The 18,381-nt window shown below is 43.3% G+C and overlaps 1 protein-coding gene across 8 annotated transcripts in view; it reads left to right on the forward strand.

Moving 5' to 3' along the window:
- Window positions 1-8,564, forward strand: part of LOC142599171 (zinc finger protein 131-like) — a 28,323-nt gene extending 19,759 nt beyond the window's left edge. For all 8 annotated transcript variants that reach the window (XM_075738964.1, XM_075738963.1, XM_075738962.1 and 5 more), the window contains 2 exons: window positions 1,974-2,104; window positions 5,303-8,564. In XM_075738964.1, the coding sequence (XP_075595079.1) occupies window positions 1,974-2,104; window positions 5,303-5,974 (803 nt within the window). In that variant the 3' untranslated portion in view covers window positions 5,975-8,564. The remainder of the gene's footprint in view (window positions 1-1,973; window positions 2,105-5,302) is intronic.
- Window positions 8,565-18,381: the final 9,817 nt, after the last annotated feature.

An 18,381-nucleotide genomic window follows, 5' to 3' on the forward strand; every position in this document is an offset into this window, starting at 1 on the left:
TGAGATAACGACAGATTTGACCAGAGCGTGTTAAAACAAAGTTATTATATGCATTTATTATATTAGTTAAATAGTCACTGGTTACAATGGTGTTTTGTTTGTTCACATGACTATGGTGTATAAACCCTTACTTTCTGTATGTATTCCCTGCAGCGCTGTTTATCACCTCTGGGAGAGGGATGAGGACTCTCATTTTGTTGTACTGTGCAATATCGACTTACGATATGACAAAAATCAACAGTCATGAGCCTAAGCTGGTATTTGTATGGCATTGCTGTCATGTCCATATTGTGGCCAACATCTCTTTGAACTGATTAATAATTGCACCCAATCTATGGGGAAGACAGGGGGGGATACCTTCTCCCACTCTTTCACCTCCCCTCTTCCCTTCGGGCTGGTTACAGCAGCTTTTGAGAATTTTGAATACCCTTGGAATGTTCAGGCCAGTATGGTCCTATTGCTAGATCTCCTGAATGTGATTGAAGTCCTGTTCAGGGTTACAAAAAATTGTTTTAAGAATACCACCCAGGGATCTTCCCCGAGGCTGAATGGTCAGGGCTGGCATGGCATGTGGGAGAGTATGGGTGGGAATCTAGAGACCTTCTCACTCACAATGATTTGGAACTTCACTCCCGAACAACTGCAAGACCCTGATAAAATGGTAGAATATTTGAAAGGAAAATGGTATCAGTCGCTTCTATACACAAGAAGAAATACACAAGGAAATCAGTTCGCTTAGTGAAGGATGATGATGAACCAGGTCCATCACAAGAACAGGAAGAACCAGAACCAGAGGTAATCACTCGATCCCTGTCCCTGAGGGAGCTGCGAGATATGAGGAAAGATTTCATCCGCCTTCCAGGGGAGCACATTATTACCTGGCTGCTTCACTGCTGGGATAACGAGGCCAGTAGCCTGGAATTAGAGGGTAGGGAGGCCAAACAGCTGGGATCCTTGTCTAGAAGTTAATTTGATACACACTTGCCTTTGGTGTGTTTGTGGGGGAAAAAGAAAAACAAAACAAAAAAACCCAACTAGGCTTACTATTTCTCTCTAAACCCAGTCTAAATAATGATATGGTAGCTTTATGGTTATGGTTTAATTCCCTGGTATTTCTTACATATTAGGCAAATAAAAGTCATGGTGTTGTTATGAATGTCTTTGGGTTAAAAAATATTTATTTTGGGCAATCTCCTTCCTGTGGCTGTAGGATTATTAAGGACCAGCACAATATTGAACTATCTTAGATCAGAATTTCTGTCCTGTGAGTTAGTTACAATTGGCAAGTGAAATCTCTCCCGTTCTCATAAATGGAAAAAAGATAATTGTTAGATTGGGCCAGAACCCTCCCTCTTTATAAAATCTCACTTAGATGAGACTAAACTCATAGTTGGATGACACTCGGGGGAAGAGAAGCAAGTTGTCACCTTTAGCAGAGGAGTTTATCCTCCAGCTCGCCAATGTATTTCTCAAGCTAGAGGCAGGCTGACATGCTCTGTGTTTTCCATCGCTGCTGTAACCAGCGCAGCAGAGGTCGCAGCATTGATTTGCACTGTGCAAGAAGTCACGCGATATCTTTTGGCCTTTGGATATTGCCACCGTTGTCTTTGAATTGTCATGTTCAGATTCTTTTGGCAGAATACGTTGAAGATTATTGAAGATTTTGAGTAAGAATAGAATAAATCTGTCCTTGACTGGGCGGTGCCTTGCTCCAAGTAACTCTTTAAATGTTGTTGTATTGGTTTTTGTTTTTTTATAAATGAGAGTTATGACTCCACGTTAGGGTTTTGCCCTTTTATTTACATAAATAAAGCTTATATAGAATGTCTTTCTCTTCTGTAGAATAATCCAGTTGGCCATGTCTTTACAGCGTATTTATCAACCTACACAAAAAGGAGAGGGGGAAAAAGGGAGAGTTGACTGAAAACTAGCTGGTTTTATATACTTACAAATCCCTGTGTCTGTCTTAACAGGTGAAAAACCATTTGAATGTCCAAACTGCCATGAACGTTTTGCTAGGAATAGCACACTCAAGTGTCACCTGACGGCTTGTCAGTCTGGAGCTGGAGCTAAAAAGGGAAGAAAGAAGCTGTACGAATGTCAGGTGTGTAATGGAAGTAGCAGAGTCTGAGGCTAGATACCTTCTTCCTGCGCTGAGGGAGTGTGGGAGTACTGAGCAGGAAAGGCAACAAGACTGGGCTTATGTCTCCAAGAACTTTTTTTTGTAAAGTAAATTATAAAGATTGCATTCAACCACAACATGAGGGTAAATTCTTATATCTAAGTAGTTCAATTTAAAATATGGAATTACTGATATGGAGCTTCATAATACTTTGTTAATCAGAGAGATTCTTGTGGGTAAGTAAATGTTCATCTGCATCTTACTGATCTTTCTACTTCCTTTTCAAGGTTCTTGATGCACTGACCTAGGCCTTTCCTGCTTGTAAGCATGCTTCGCTAAAGTCCAAAATACAAAGTACTATTTTATTTCCTATTTTATTATTCTTCTGTTTGATACCAATCTATTGACTTTGCCTGCAAAGTCATTCCAACTTATGATAACAATCTGTAATGTCTTTTAAACAAATATAAATGCTGTAGATAGATAGCTAGGGTACTTGGTCACTATATGTAGCTGACATCTGAAAAGCTGTTCAGAAGAATGTTACTTAGTTTTTAAGACTTGATTCTGAAAAGTTAGAAAATATGAGAGCCAAGGCTGGTTGTAGCATTTTTATTTGTCATTTTGCTGCTCCACTGCTGTGACAGTCTCAAATAAGAACACACTTCCCCCTCTTCTCCCCCCCCCCTTAAGGCTCTCACCTTATTCAGTTCACAGAATGGCTGTGGTTTGAGGTTAAATTGGGTTGTGTAGTAAACAAAACTGCTGGATATTGGCTTTATTTGTTCGAAAAAAAGAGTGATCTTATTCACAGAAAGCAGTGAATACTGCAGGAGATTAATTAATTCTGTGTGTTGCTAATCAAATCATTTAATCAGAAGTTTCACCGATGATATTGCATCATTTAGTTTTTATGCTAGTCTGAAGTTAATTTTTGGGAGCATACCTTTGTCTTAAAGATAAGTTTGTTTTGAACATGAGAACTACTGTATAACACAAAGTTGTACCTAGTAGCTTCATTGAAGATACTTGTCCTGGTTTCGGCAGGGATAGAGTTAATTTTCTTTCTGGCAGCTGGTGTAGTGCTGTGTTTTGGATTTAGGATGAGAATAATGTTGATAACACACTGATGTTTTTAGTTTTTGCCAAGTAGTCAAGGACTCTTCAGCTTCTCATACTGCCCTGCCAACAAGAAGGTGGGAGGCACCCAAGAAGCTGGGAGGGGACTCAGCCAGGACAGCTGACTCAAACTGACCAAAGGGATATTCCATACCATACAATATCATGTCCCTTTTGTAGCTGGGGGGGCCTGGCGTGGTAGCTGGGGATCTTGCGCAGCAGCGTTTGGAGTGATGGTGTTTGTCTTCCCAAGTAACTGTTACGTGTGATAGAGCCCTGTTTTCCTGGAGATGGCTGAACACCTGCCTGCCAATGGGAAGTGGTGAATGAATTCCTTGTCTTGTTTTGCTTGCGCGTGTGGGCTGGGAGGCTGGGCAGCTGGAGGTCTTGTGTAGCATCGAGTTTGGGTGATAAGAAATTGTGCTGTTCATCACTTGTTTTGTATTTTTTATTATTGTTGTTGTTATTTTCCTTTTTGTTTTTGTCCTATTAAACTTTTTATCTCAACCCATGATTTTTCTCACTTTCACTCTTCTCATTCTCTCCCCCATCCCACTGAGGAGGGAGTGAGCAAGCGGCTGCATGGGGCTAAACCATAATACTGTTTTGTCTTTGTGACCCTTTGGTTTAATTGCTTCACCTCATAGCTTTGTTACAAATATTGTAAATGTGGGTTAGTGTTATTTTAGCTTGCAGCAACTATAGCAATTCTTGGATAATTTTTTTCTTGATTTTTTTTTTCCTCTTTAGAACTAAATTTGAATAGTGTTCAATAAATAAAATCTTGGCTCACTGAACAAAGAGGAGAAAACAAAATTGCGCTTGCTTGATGAGCACTTTTGATGCTCTTCATTGTATGCCTTGAGTACTGAATTAGGCTCCACATGGCAAGAACAGTAATTATGTGCTTGGGCATTGCTGATAGTCATTACCTTTACGTATGACTAAGTAATTTTGAGTGTTTATCTATAAGGTTAGTATTTTAAGAAGTGTGTGGGCAACTTCTTTCTAAAGCATGAGCCTGGGGGGGATAAAAAGCATATCATTAGCATCACAAACATGATTTTAAGACTTCAACAGCAAAATGGGGATATTCAGCTCTACTACACAGACCTGTTTCTTGAGTTAATCCCTGTCAGATACCCCATCATCCTTCTGTGCTGTTGCTGAACATTGAGGAGATGGAACATTGTTTCAAAAATATTTGCCAACAGTGAGGGGGTGCCAACAGTGAAATGCGTGTTCTTTGCTTCTTCAGTCAAGAACATTTGCATGGACAAAGACCCCTGAGCCTGTTTCTTTACTCCAAGCCTGACTATACCCCACTCCTCTCTCTTCTACCCTGGCACCTCATTCATTTCTGCAGTGTCTTTGTGTGTTGTTTTCAGGCTACTTACCTCAGTGCCAGCTGAAGGGAAGGTGGTGTGCTCAAGTGCTTTGTGAAAATACTATGTCTGCAGTCAAAGCAGTACTTTTAGCTGGAAGAGACTTAAAGGGATGGAGTTTTAAGAGATTTTTATCTGCTAAAATCACTCAAGTATTTTTTTGAAATGGCAAAATGGGAAAGTTTAGTCTAGCCAGGTAAATCTTACAATGCCATGAACAAATGAAAGCTGATAAGGAAAAGTTGGCCAGTAGTACTGCATCTAGAACTTCAGAAAAAGGACAGTTGGTATTACACTTTCATCATACAATATTATTACATAAATAGCTTTCCACCCAAAATTCTAGCACCAGACATTTATTGGGGTGTGAATCTGTATGTGAATTTCACATAAGGTTAAAATAAGAAAAATTTCAAATGCTGTACTGACTCATTAATTTTGTAGGTATCCTGTGTATGCACAACTCAAAATGGCACACTGTTTCTTAAAAATAAAAAAAATACCAGGTCTTCTGTTCATCTGAAGCTAACTTCTCAACTTTTACCTCTAATGTACATGGTTTTTTTTAATCCAAGTAGCAAGAAGCTACACTATGTGAAGCTATGATCTGAAATAGGCACTATACTTTTTCATATTTCTGTTGGCACTGTTTAACATACTGTATCTTTTGTTTCAGGTTTGTAACAGTGTGTTTAACAGCTGGGATCAATTTAAAGATCACTTAGTAATACACACCGGTGACAAACCCAACCACTGTACCTTATGTGATTTATGGTTTATGCAAGGCAGTGAGCTGAGAAGGCATCTCAAAGACGTGCACAATATTTCAGAACGAATAGTGACTGAAGAGGTTCTTCCAGTGGAAGCTGTGGAAGCTGAACCAGTAACATCAATGACTATAATAGAACAAGTGGAGCAAGTCCACGTCCTACCAGTAATTCAGGTACAAGTGGATCCTGCACAGGTAACTGTGGAACAGATGCACCAGGATCTCATACAGTACAGTCAAGTGAAAGGCACACAGATGGAGGAACTGCAAGAACAGGTGCAAATTAGTTACTTGGAAGTTGAACACATTCAGACTGAACACGGTGCTGAAGTTCATGTGGAGCAGTTACATGTTGAACATGTAAATCAAATACAGATGGAAGAAGTACAGGCAGAACTTATAGATGGAACAGACCTGGAACAAGTAGAATATGAAAGTGTTGATCAAGGAGAAGCAGAAGAAAAGGAAACTAGTCAAGTAGATGATGTAGATAAGGAAGATCATGAACAAGCTGAAGACTTAAAAACTCAACAATTAGTGGACACACAGAATGAAAAGGTGGATGACGAGGACAAATAAACACACTGCACAGGTTTAGGAATGAAATACCCAATTATTTTTGTTAGCTTTTACATTAGTTTTTGAACCATCAGTGGTCATCTTTCCAATATGCTGTCCTTGGGAAGCTGGACAAGTGGACCAAAGTTAGCTTTCTTCATGTAAAACTAAACTTCTCTCATATGTGAAAAATAATTTTCCCATTCATGTAATACCATGGAAGAGAAATTACCACAGAGGTGGACAGCTTTGTGAGGATTTTAATAATGAATAGCTTGTATCACTGTTACACCATCCCTGGGTATATGTAAGAGTAACTTTACCTCTTTTCCTCTTGCCATAGAAGCAAACTCTTGTTATAGATTTGCAGGGTGTCTGTGGCAGAAGAATCAGTAAAATCTGGTGGGTTCTAATGTAAGTGGCTGATCAGGTGCCTGTGAATTTTCTGGGCAGACTGTTTTCTGTTTCCTAACAGCGGTCCCTAACTTTCAGGCTGGGGAAAAAACATTGTTGCTGGAGGTCTTGGAGCACAAAAATCCTGTGCCTTTTCAACACTGACTGGTTAAATTTCCACAAAGCTCTTAGAGTGTTCAAGAACCTAGTTCAGTAAAAGGCAATGTAGGTAATGTTATAGCGCTTTATATTTTTGCTTAAAATTGTCAGCTACTGGTTGTTTTTTTTTTCATTAAATTTAGAGGAAACAGATTCCACATGGAGGCAGCAGGACACTCTAAAAGGGACGCTTTAAATTAGGAAAAGCTCAGTAGAATCTGTGGTAAATGTGAGCTGGAAGAAAGCTACCAACAGACTCTTCTTTTATAATTCATCATTTTTGAAAATGAATATTTTTAAACATAAATATAGAGAAGACTTGTCTATATGGTATCAGGTTCCTGGTTTTTTTTAAATGAAATTCTGACATTTGACACAAAGATGTTGTACTAAAATTAAAAGCCATAGGTATGAGTGCTAAAATGTGGATTGAAAAGTAGGAGTGTAAATATTTTAATCAATGTTAGACAATAAAACAATACCAGCCATGAAATGTTGCATTATTTGCTTCATCCAATAAATTAGGAACAACTGAGTGACTGGCAATTACAGTGCCAGATCCCAGTGGCAAGAATCAATCTCATTTTAATAAGATTAATAGCTCATGACTGTAAAGTTAAGTTTGTTTAGAAAATACTTGTCTAGCTCTATGTTTAAGGATGCTAAGGACTTCTAATTCTCAATTATCACCTTGAGATTAGAGATGCCTCCATACTTCTGAAAAACTTTCTTTTCAAAGCTTTAACTAAAGGGAGGAATTTTTGCAAGGACATTCCCTAATACTCTTGGTAATCCTGTAGATCTTGGTTAAAATCAGGCTTTTCTATTCAGTCTTCTCCAAATATAGAATTATTTCCTGAGATTTGTGCTTTTACTTAGTCTCATTCAAAATGACTCTTGTGTTTCATCATAGCGTAGCCTTTGAGAAACTGTTGCAAAACAAACATGGATCTCAAAATTTCAAACAATTTGATTAACGTAACTTGCATTCTTTTTTATGATGTTTTGTGTTTTCTGAGGTGCAAGTAATATGTGATAAGATTCTGTGCAGAGGGAAGAACGTGGCCCAATGTTAATCATAAAAGTAAAAGTTGGCAATTGTATTTATACCTGGCTTCTGATAAGAAGCCCGTCGTTTGATAACACGCAGGGGACAGGCCTGCTTGCTTAGCTACATAACTCTAATTTTTTAGGTATTTGTGCATATAGACACAAGGCCTGTATCTGTGGAATTAAAGGAACAATATGGCTGTGTGTCTAACCACTGAAACTAACTTTTAGGTAATTTAAGGTCCAATGTAAATTGAGAAGGTATTTGGTATTGGTAACAGGGCCGTGGTTTGGTAAGCACAGTTGGGCTATTTTATTTTCTGTTCTGTTTGATCTCCCCTTTTCAACAACAGCTTGCAAATTTGATAGGAGAGAAATGATGCTCTGTTGTTGCGCCCAGTGCTGCCTCCATCCAGGCTCCTGCTGAGCCTGAGTGGGAGTGCAGTGGGGGCATGAGCAAGCCCCTTCTCACCCTGAGAGACAGGGTGAAAGGCTCTCCTCAAGTAATAACTCCACTGGAAAGCATTTCCCTTTGCAACCCCCTCTTTCCTAGAATTTCCTTTCCAAATGTCTAAAGCCCAAATTGCTTCCACCAGTGGAGTCCCCCATGCCTCCTTACTGCAACAGCTGATATTGAGGGAGGGACAATTGACTTGGAGAGTCAGAAGTTCTGTTTGCTCTCTGTAACAGCCACCTTGCCATCCTCTTTCTGTCCCAAATGTCTGCATAGACACACAGACCTCTCCAAACTTTATATTACCTATGCACCATTGGAGGAGTTTTTCCCTCTAAATAAAGTATATACTGCTTGTCCCCAGAGTGCCCTGTGTTATGCAGGTACTGGTCTGTAGCTTGCAATGGGGTGGCATGCAGCTGCGCTTGTTGCCTGGGGCCTGTGGTGGGCCATGTCATGTGGGGTGAATGCTTGAATTTATGCCAAATTAAACTAATTGGCTAAAGCAGTGGGGTCTAGGCAGTGAGAAATGGAAAAGTGGGAATGAACAAAAACCTGTGAGGTGTGACTGGATACAAAATAAAAAGTGAGCATTAAATTGAGACTGAGGTTAGGGGTAGACTTGTAGATTTATATATAATATTCATGAGAGGCCACAAGCTATTTCTGAAAGAAGGGCAGGAAGGGGAAAGGGAGCTGATCAATAGTTTGAGAGCTGCTGAATTATTCAGACAATATTCAGAAAGGATTAGCTGCTTTTTTCAAAACCAATTGCCAAAGCAAGTTTCATCTGCAGGCTTATGAGGATGAAATCGGATGTCAGTCCTGTGTGAAATGGTCACTAGAGGAGGATCGTGCAGCCTCTGCTTTGTTTCACGCCTGCAGTGGAACTTTTAATTAGCTAATGGTGCAGAATATGGTACTCTTACACAAATTCTGTAACTCATTATTTCGAATGAGAAAACATTTAAATAGATGTTTAATTTGGTTGCCTATTTTTAAGGACTGAAGTATCTCTTTTATAGGGACTATCGTGAAAATGTAACATCCAGTTAGATTATTTTTTTGTTATTTCTAACAACTTTATTCTTAAACTGTAATGTTTGCTGCTATAAAATAATTTTAAAATTAAAGCAACCTGTTTATAATGAAAATGCAAATAATTTGTAGCTTGTCAAACACTTGGCAGCTCAGTCAGGTACAATAGAAGCTGGAGCCCTTTCCTGACTCACCAGCTCAGACCTAATCCAGCTTCAGCCACGACTGGACCCAACTTTGGGAGCGTGCCTGTGTTTGCATCGTTGCCAAGGCTTTGCATGCATTGTGCGAAATGCTTACGCAGCTCCCTGATACTTTCTGCCTGATGGGTTTTTTTTTTCCCTAGCTGAAACCTTGACATCTATAAATGTCTCTACTGGGGCTTGTCTTCCCGATCCCTTTAAATGAGGGCTGGTGGCCTTTTGAAGAAATAATTTGTAACATTATGTGGTGGGTTGACCCTGGCTGGAGGCCAGGTGCCCACCAAAGCTGCTCTATCACTTCCCCTCCTCAGTTGGACAGGGGAGAGAAAATATAATGAGAGGCTCGTGGGTCAAGATAAGGATAGGGAGAGATCACTCACCAATTACCGTCATGGGCAAAACAGGCTCAACTCGGGGAAAATTAATTTATTACCAATCAAATCAGAGTTGAGTAATGAGAAATACAACCAAATCTTAAAAATACCTTCCCCCCACCCTCCCCTTCTTCCTGGGCTTAACTTCACTCCTGATTTCTCTACCTCCTCCTCCCGAACATGGTCGTCTCCATGGGCTGCAGGGGAATCTCTGCTTTGGTGCCTGGAGCACCTCCTCCCCCTTCCTCTGCACTGACCTTGGTGTCTGCAAGAGTTGTCCCTATCACATATTCTCACTCCTCTCTCTGGCTGCAATTGCCCCTGGTGGTTTTTTCCCTCCTCTTAAATACGTTATCCCAGAGGCGCTACCACCATCACTGATTGGCTTGGCCTTGGCCAGTGGCAGGTCCATCTTAGAGCCGGCTAGCATTGGCTCTATTGGACATAGGGAAAACTTCTAGCAGCTTCTCACAGAAGCCACCCCTGTAGCTCCCCTGCTACCAAAACCTTGCCATGCAAACCAAATACAAGCTTAGGCTCCTTGTGTATTCCCGTGGCATTGGCGGGGCTGTAGGAAGACTCTCACTGATGTATAACCAGCCTTGCCTCCAGCCTGTGCTTATGCCACTGGAGGAGTTTTAATAATTTCAATAATATTTTGTCGCTACTGTTTTAATTTGTATGTTAATTTGCCTAGAGAATGTATACTGGCTAAACCGAATTATTTTTCTCAGTAAAGTTATGGTATAAGATCCCACATTTTTCTAATGCTGACTTTTCTTTAAAATATTCTAAACAAAATAAAGTGTTTCCAATTGCTCCCTCCAACTGGAGGTGTAACTGTGTGTATGATATCCTTTGCTGGGGCTGTAATCTGATTCATGAAAACGATGTTATAACCTGGTGCCTTGCTCTGAAAAAGGAACTGAGAAACCTACCTGCTCTAAGGGGCCGCGCTGCAGGAGTGGTGCTTCACGGGCAGACTTGCCTTGGGGGCTCACAGATGAATTACACAGAGGTGAGGTGAAGGGAGAAAAGGGTTTTTTGCTGTTAAAATTGAGTAAACAAGAGACAGTGCCAATGTGGGTGGTTTTTAATTGTTATTTAAATGCAGATTGAGACGTGTATTTTATCTGACACCCTCTTCTTGTGCTAGGGCTAATTGGAGCTTAAAGCCAAAATATTTTCAGTCTAAGAAATCCCACTGTGTTTAACATAAGAAGCATGTGACTAATTCCCTTCAGTGTTTTCTGGATTGGGGTATTATTCCTTATATAGTATAATCTGTTCATATAGCTTTAGAGTGGCTGGCACAGTTATTGATAAACAGAACAGCATGTGTCACAAGAAATTTGTAGTTTCAGGGCTTTCTCCTTTAAGGATGTAGACTGATGTTTCAGTTGATTCACACCAAATAGATTTGTTGAAGTCATGGGTGCATATATGTTAGAGCGTGTTTAGATTGTCCCCCTCCACAGTTGAGGAAAATACAGTAAAACTAAAAACCGGTACTCATTTTCAGGGAGAGAAGGGTGTTTGTGCATGTGTGCGTTTAAAAAACAAAACAAAACAAAAACAAAAACAACCACAAAAAACCCCCAGAATTAAAAAGTATCATTCTATCAAAAAGGGTCCTAAACTATATATGGCACCATGTCTTTATTTCCTATTACATCTATGCTTCTAACATTGCAAGAGAAAAATAATTTTTTTCTATTTTTTTTTTCTTCTTGCCACTCAAACTATTTTTTTCTTGCACTAGGTAATTTCTTTTTAAATATTTTCTCAGATCTAAAACAGTTCCAGGAGATGAGCAGTCCCGTTGCTGTAAATGACAGGGAATGATTTGGTTGTGTTTATTTTTCCTGACCGCTTAAATATTATCATCCATTTTCTAGTGCCTTTAATTCAACTGATACTTCTTTTCTAAATAGTATCTTATCCCACAAATAGATGTGAGGACTTAAGGTTTTTAGTTAGTGCTAGACAGTTGGACTGTTTGGGAATCAGGAGCTAAAGACACCTGAATCTTGGTTGCCCAGAGAGGTTGTGGATGCCCCATCCCTGGAAGTGTTTAAGACCAGGTTGGATGAGGCTTTGGGCAACGTAGTCTAGTGGAGGGTGTCCCTGCTCGTGGCAGGGGGGGATGGAACTAGATGATCTTTAAGGTCCCTTCCAACCCAAACCATTCTATGATTCTATGAATATGCTGGGTTTACTATTCTTACGGTTGCTTGTTTGGGATCTTTTGAGATTGTTGTTTTAAAAACTACAGCTGCTAGGTTATTTTTTAAAGTTTTGTCCAGTTGTGGGCTCCTTAGCTTTGTCCTATGAAAATACTCAAAATTATTTTGTAAACTAACACAGGGCCTGCACTATTGCAAATATAAATAATTTATTATAATACATTCTGATCTAGTAACTATGTTTTGAAGGCAATTAAGTTGCACTGGAAAAGAATTGGTTGCTCATATTGTAGCGAAATTACAATAAACTCATCAATTAGCCCTTTGCTAAAAAGAGTTTTTCTTTGGGTCCTGTAGGTTGAACTTCATGGGAGAATTTTCTGAACTTCATCACTGGGGAAATGAGACACTCTTGGAAGTGGATGCATTGCAAGTTCCCACTCCACGAGATACAGAGCGCTGACCCAAGCAGATGTGACATCGTGGCAGCTGTAGTGCTTCGCCTAGGGGAAGCACAAATGACAGAGGTGGCTATAAGATATATGTTCAAAATGGGGTCTTTGTGTGGGGATTTGGGTTTTTTGCTTTTCTTTTTGGGGGCGAAGTTACACTGGGGTGGGGAACTATCCTGGTTTTGGCTGAGATGATAGAGTTAATTTTCTTTCACAAGGCTAGTATAGTGCTGTGTTTTGGATTTAGGATGAGAATAATATTGATAACACACTGGTGGTTTTAGTTGTTGCTAGGTAGTTGCTGTGTCTATGCTAAGTAAGTCAAGGACTTCTCAGCTTCTCACACCCTGCCAGGTGCACAAGAAGTTGGGAGAGCACAGCCAGGACAGCTGACCCAGACTGGCCATAGGGATATTCCCTACCATATAATGTCATGCTCCATATATAACTGGGGAAGCTAGCCTGGAGGCAGAATTGCTGCTTGGAAACAGACTGGGCATCAGGGGTTTTCTTCCGCATGTGGTGAGCAATTGCATTTGTGCATCACTTGTTGTCCTGGTTCTGGTTAGGATAGAGTTAATTTTCACAAGGAGCCAGGACAGGTGAGCCAAGCTGGCCAGGGGGCTATTCCATAGATGTGATGTCATGCTCACCATAAAAGGGGGGTAGTTGGGCAGGAGCGGCTCAGGAAGGCTCCAGGATGGTATGAGTGTGGGCTGAGCTCTGAGTGTGGGCTGAGCTTCAGGTTGGTAGGATCAGTAAATTGCTTTCTGTTATCACCCATTATGAACATTCCCTTATCAGTACTGTTGTGGTTTCCCTTTCCCTTGCTGTCCCAGTAAACTGTCCTTATCCTAACTCACGCGGCTTTGCCTTTGTCTTTCCCATTCTCATCCCCATCCTGCCGGGGGGGGGGGAAGCCACCGCGTGGTGCTCAGCTGCCATCTGGGGCTCAACCACAACAGTCCTTTTTGGCACCCAACGTGGGGCAAGAAGGATTGTGATAACAACAGATCTCACCCAAGTGTGTTAAAACAAAGTTGTTGTAAGCATTTCTAATGTTATTGAAACAGTCGCTGGTCACAATGATGTTCTGTTTGGTCACATGGCTCTGGTACGTAAACCCGTGTTTACTCTATGTAATCCCTGCAGCACTGTTTAACACCTCTGGGAGAGGGGTTCATGTTCTCATACTGTTGTATTGTGTGATATCAACTTATGATAAGATAACATCGATGGTCGTGAGCCTAAGCTGGTATTTGTATGTGACATTGCTGTCATGCCCGTACCTAGGACAACATCTCTCAGAATTGATTAATAATTGCACCCAGTCTATGGGGAAGACAGGGGGGGATACCTTCTCCCACTCTTTCACCTCCCCTCTTCCCTTCAGGCTGGTTACAGCAGCTTTTGAGGATTTCAAATACCCTTGGAATGTTCAGGCCAGTATGGTCCTATTGTTATGTCTCCTGAATGTGATTCAAGTCCTGTTCAGGGTTACTAAAAATTGTTTTAAGAATACCACCCAGGGATCTTCCCCGAGGCTGAACAGTCAGGGCTGGCATGGCACGTGGGAGAGTATGGGTGGGTATCTAGAGACCTTCTCACTCCCAATGATTTGGAACTTCACGCTCAAACAACTGCAAGACCCTGATAAAATGGTAGAATATTTGAAAGGAAAATGCTGAGGCTATTCCAAGGAGACACAACTTACCGCACTGTGTTGTGCCCTGGCCACGATCTACCAAACACTGCTCAACAGTAGGCAGCACCATCAGGGGGAAGAGAGGGAGAACAGACCCACAGGCACTGCAGCTACCCAAATCGCCACAACAGGCACTGCAGCTACCCAAACCCCAGCAACAGGCGCTGTAGCTGAGCCAAAAGACCAATCCGTACCGCTATCAGTCGCCCCTATACACAAAAAGAAATACACAAGGCAATCGGTTCGCTTAGTGAAGGATGATGATGAACCGGGACCATCACGAGAACAAGAAGAAGAGCCAGAACCAGAGGTAATCACCCGATCCCTGTCCCTGAGGGAGCTGCGAGATATGAGGAAAGATTTCATCCACCTTCCAGGGGAGCACATTATTACCTGGCTGCTTCACTGCTGGGATAACGAGGCCAGTAGCCTGGAATTAGAGGGTAGGGAGGCCAAGCAGCTGGGATCCCTGTCTAGGGAAAGGGGGCATTGACAAGGCAATTGGGAAGAAGGCACAGGCCCTCAGCCTCTGGAGGCGACTCCTGTCAAGTGTGAGGGAAAGGTATCCCTTCAGCGAAGATGTCGTATGTTGGCCAGGCAAGTGGGCCGCCATGGAGAGAGGTATCCAGTACCTGAGGGAATTAGCTGTGCAGGAGATGGTTTATTATGACCCAGACAACGCGCAGTTGCCCACAGACCCTGATGAAGTCCAATGTACTGGACCCAGGTGGCTGAAGTTTGTATGGAGCGCACCATCATCGTACGCCAACTCACTGGCAGTAATCGACTGGAAAAGCGAAGAGGCACCAACAGTGGATGAAGTTGCTGGCCGACTCTGGCAATATGAAGAGAGTCTTTCTTCCTCCCTCGTCTCGGCTGTGGAGAAACTGTCCCAGGAGGTCCAGCAACTCAAAGACAATAGGTCCTACTCCTCACCTGTACAGACCTGTATTTCAGCTGTTAGGAGGAAGCGTTCCTCTGCTCCAGAGAGAGGATACAGAGTATGCACACCACAAGGCATCCTGTGGTTTTACTTGCGCTACCACGGAGAAGACATGAGGAAGTGGGATGGAAAACCTACCTCAACCCTACAGGCACGAGTATGTGAGCTGCAAGGCAAGACAGTCGTAAAAAGGGATTCTTCCAGGAAAAATGCCTCTCCAGTTTCCAGCGGACAGGCCCCCAGACCAAGTGAAAGGCCCGATCACACTTCTGATCCTCTTGAAGGGACTTCTAAGTCCTTTTTGCAAGAAGTGAGTAGCAAATATGATGAGCAGGATTAGAGGGGCCCTGTCTCCAGCCAGGTGGAGGAAAAGGACAATAGGGTGTATTGGACTGTGTGGATCCAATGGCCTGGCACATCGGACCCACAGGAGTACAAGGCCCTAGTGGACACTGGTGCACAGTGTACCCTAATGCCATCCAGCTATGAAGGGGTGGAACCCATCTCTATTTGTGGTGTGACGGGGGGATCCCAACAGTTGACTCTGCTGGAGGCTGAAGTGAGTCTAACTGGGAATGAGTGGGAAAAGCACCCCATTGTGACTGGCCCAGAGGCTCCGTGCATCCTGGGCATCGACTACCTCAGGAGAGGGTATTTCAAGGACCCAAAAGGGTACAGATGGGCTTTTGGTATATCTGCTTTGGAGTAGGACGAAATTGAACACTTGTCTGCCTTGCCCTGTCTCTCGGAGGACCCTTCCGTTGTGGGGCTGCTGAGGGTTGAAGAGCAACAGGTGCCAATTGCTACTACAACTGTGCACCGGCGGCAATACTGCACCAACCAAGACCTCCTGATTCCTATCCAGAAGCTGATTTGTCAACTGGAGAGTCAGGGAGTGATCAGCAGAACCCCCTCACCCTTTAACAGTCCCATATGGCCAGTGAGGAAGTCCAATGGAGAGTGGAGGCTGACAGTAGACTATCGTGGCCTGAATGAAGTCACACCGCCCATGAGTGCTGCCGTGCCAGACATGCTGGAACTTCAATATGAACTGGAGTCAAAGGCAGCCAAGTGGTATGCCACAATTGATATAGCTAAGGCATTTTTTTCGATCCCTTTGGCAGCAGAGTGCAGGCCACAGTTTGTCTTCACTTGGAGGAGTGTCCAGTACACCTGGAATCGACTGCCCCAGGGGTGGAAGCACAGCCCCACCATTTGCCATGGACTGATCCAGACTGCACTGGAAAAGGGTGAAGCCCCAGAGCACCTGCAATACATTGATGACATCATTGTATGGGGCAACAGAGCAGCAGAAGTCGTCTCTGAGAAAGGGAAGAACATAGTCCAAATACTGCTGCAGGCTGGCTTCGCCATAGAACGAAGTAAGGTGAAGGGGCCTGCAGAGGACATCCAGTTGTTAGGAAAAAGATGGCATGATGGGCGTTGTCAGATCCCAATGGATGTGATCAACAAAACAGCAGCTATGTCTCCACCAACCAACAAAAAGGAAACACAGGCTTTCTTAGGTGTTGTGGGTTTCTGGCGAATGCAGATTCCAAATTACAGTCTGATAGTAAGCCCTCTCTATCACATAACCCAGAAGAAGAATGATTTCAAATGGGGCCCTGAGCAACGACAAGCTTTTGAACAAATTAAACAGGAGATATTTCATGCGGTGGCCCTTGGGCCAGTCTGGGCAGGACCAGATGTGAAAAATGTACTGTACACCGCAGCCAGGAAGAACGGCCCTACCTGGAGTCTCTGGCAGAAAGCCCCAGGAGAGCCTCGAGGTAGACCCCTGGGGTTTTAGAGTCAGGGATGCAGAGGATCCGAGGCCTGCTATACTCCAGCTGAAAAGGAGATATGGGCAGCCTATGAAGGGGTTCGAGCTGCTTCAGAAGTGATTGGTACTGAAGCACAGCTCCTCCTGGCACCCTGACTGCCAGTGCTGGGCTGGATGTTCAAAGGGAAGGTCTCCTCTACACATCATGCAACTGATGCTACGTGTGAGGAACTGGGTCGCACTGATCACACAGCAGGCTCAAATAGGAAACCCCAATCGTCCAGGAATTCTGGAAGTGATCACAGGCTGGCCAGAAGGGAAAGAGTTCGGAATGTCGCCAGAGGAGGAGGTGTGGTGTGGTCGACACGCTGGAGGGAAGGGATGCCATCCAGAGGGACCTGGACAGGCTGGAGAGGTGGGCCCGTGCGAACCGCATGAAGTTCAACAAGGCCGAGTGCAAGGTCCTGCACGTGGGTCGGGGCAATCCCGAGCACGACTATAGGCTGGGCGAGGAATGGATTGAGAGCAGTCCCGAGGAGAAGGACTTGGGGGTATTGATTGATGAGAAGCTCAGCATGAGCCGGCAGTGTGCGCTTGCAGCCCAGAAAGCCAACCGTGTCCTGGGCTGCATCAAAAGATGCATGACCAGCAGGTTGATGGAGGTGATCCTGCCCCTCTACTCTGCTATCGTGAGACCCCACCTGGAGTATTTCATTCAGCTCTGGGGGCCCCAGTACAGGAGAGAAATGGAGCTGTTGGAGCGAGGCCAGAGGAGGTCTCGAAGCTGATCAGCGGGCTGGAGCACCTCTCCTATGAGGACAGGCTGAGAGAGTTGGGGTTGTTCAGCCTGGAGAAGAGAAGGCTCTGGGGAGACCTAATTGCAGCCTTCCAGTACCTGAAGGGGGCCTACAGGCAAGATGGTGAGGGACTGTTTATCAGGGAGTGTAGTGACAGGACAAGGGGTAATGGGTTCAAGCTGAAGGAGGGTCGATTTAGATTAGATGTTAGAAAGAAATTCTTTACTGTTAGAGTGGCGAGGCACTGGAACAGGTTGCCCAGAGAGGTTGTGGATGCCCCATCCCTGGAAGTGTTTAAGGCCAGGTTGGATGAGGCTTTGGGCAACGTGGTCTAGTGGAGGGTGTCCCTGCCCGCAGCAGGGGGGTTGGAACTAGATGGTCTTTGAGGTCCCTTCCAACTCAAACCATTCTATGATTGTATGATTCTATGCATCAGCCTCTGGGAAAATTGAACTAGTACAATGGACTACTAAAGACTACCCTGAGAGCAATGGGTGCTTGGACCCTCAAACACTGGGATACACATTTAGCAAAGGCCACCTGGTTAGTCAGCACTAGGGGATCTACCAATGGAGCTGGCCCTGCCCAATCAAAACTTCCACACCCTGTAGAAGGGGATAAAGTCCCCATAGTGCATATAAAGTACAAGTTAAGGAAGACAGTCTGGGTTATCCCTCCTTCAGGCAAAGGCAAGCCCATCTGCAGGATTGCTTTTGCTCAGGGACCAGGGTGCACTTGGTGGGTGATGAGAAATGATGGGGAAGTCCGGTGTGTACCCCAAGGGGATTTGATTTTGGGTGAAAATAGCCAATAAATTAAATTGTATGATGTTAATTGTTATATGCTCTAGCAGTGGTATGACCATAAAAATCACCCAAAATGAATGAAGGA

The sequence above is a fragment of the Balearica regulorum genome, chromosome W (assembly GCF_011004875.1).
Source record: "Balearica regulorum gibbericeps isolate bBalReg1 chromosome W, bBalReg1.pri, whole genome shotgun sequence".
Taxonomy (NCBI): Eukaryota; Metazoa; Chordata; class Aves; order Gruiformes; family Gruidae; genus Balearica; species Balearica regulorum.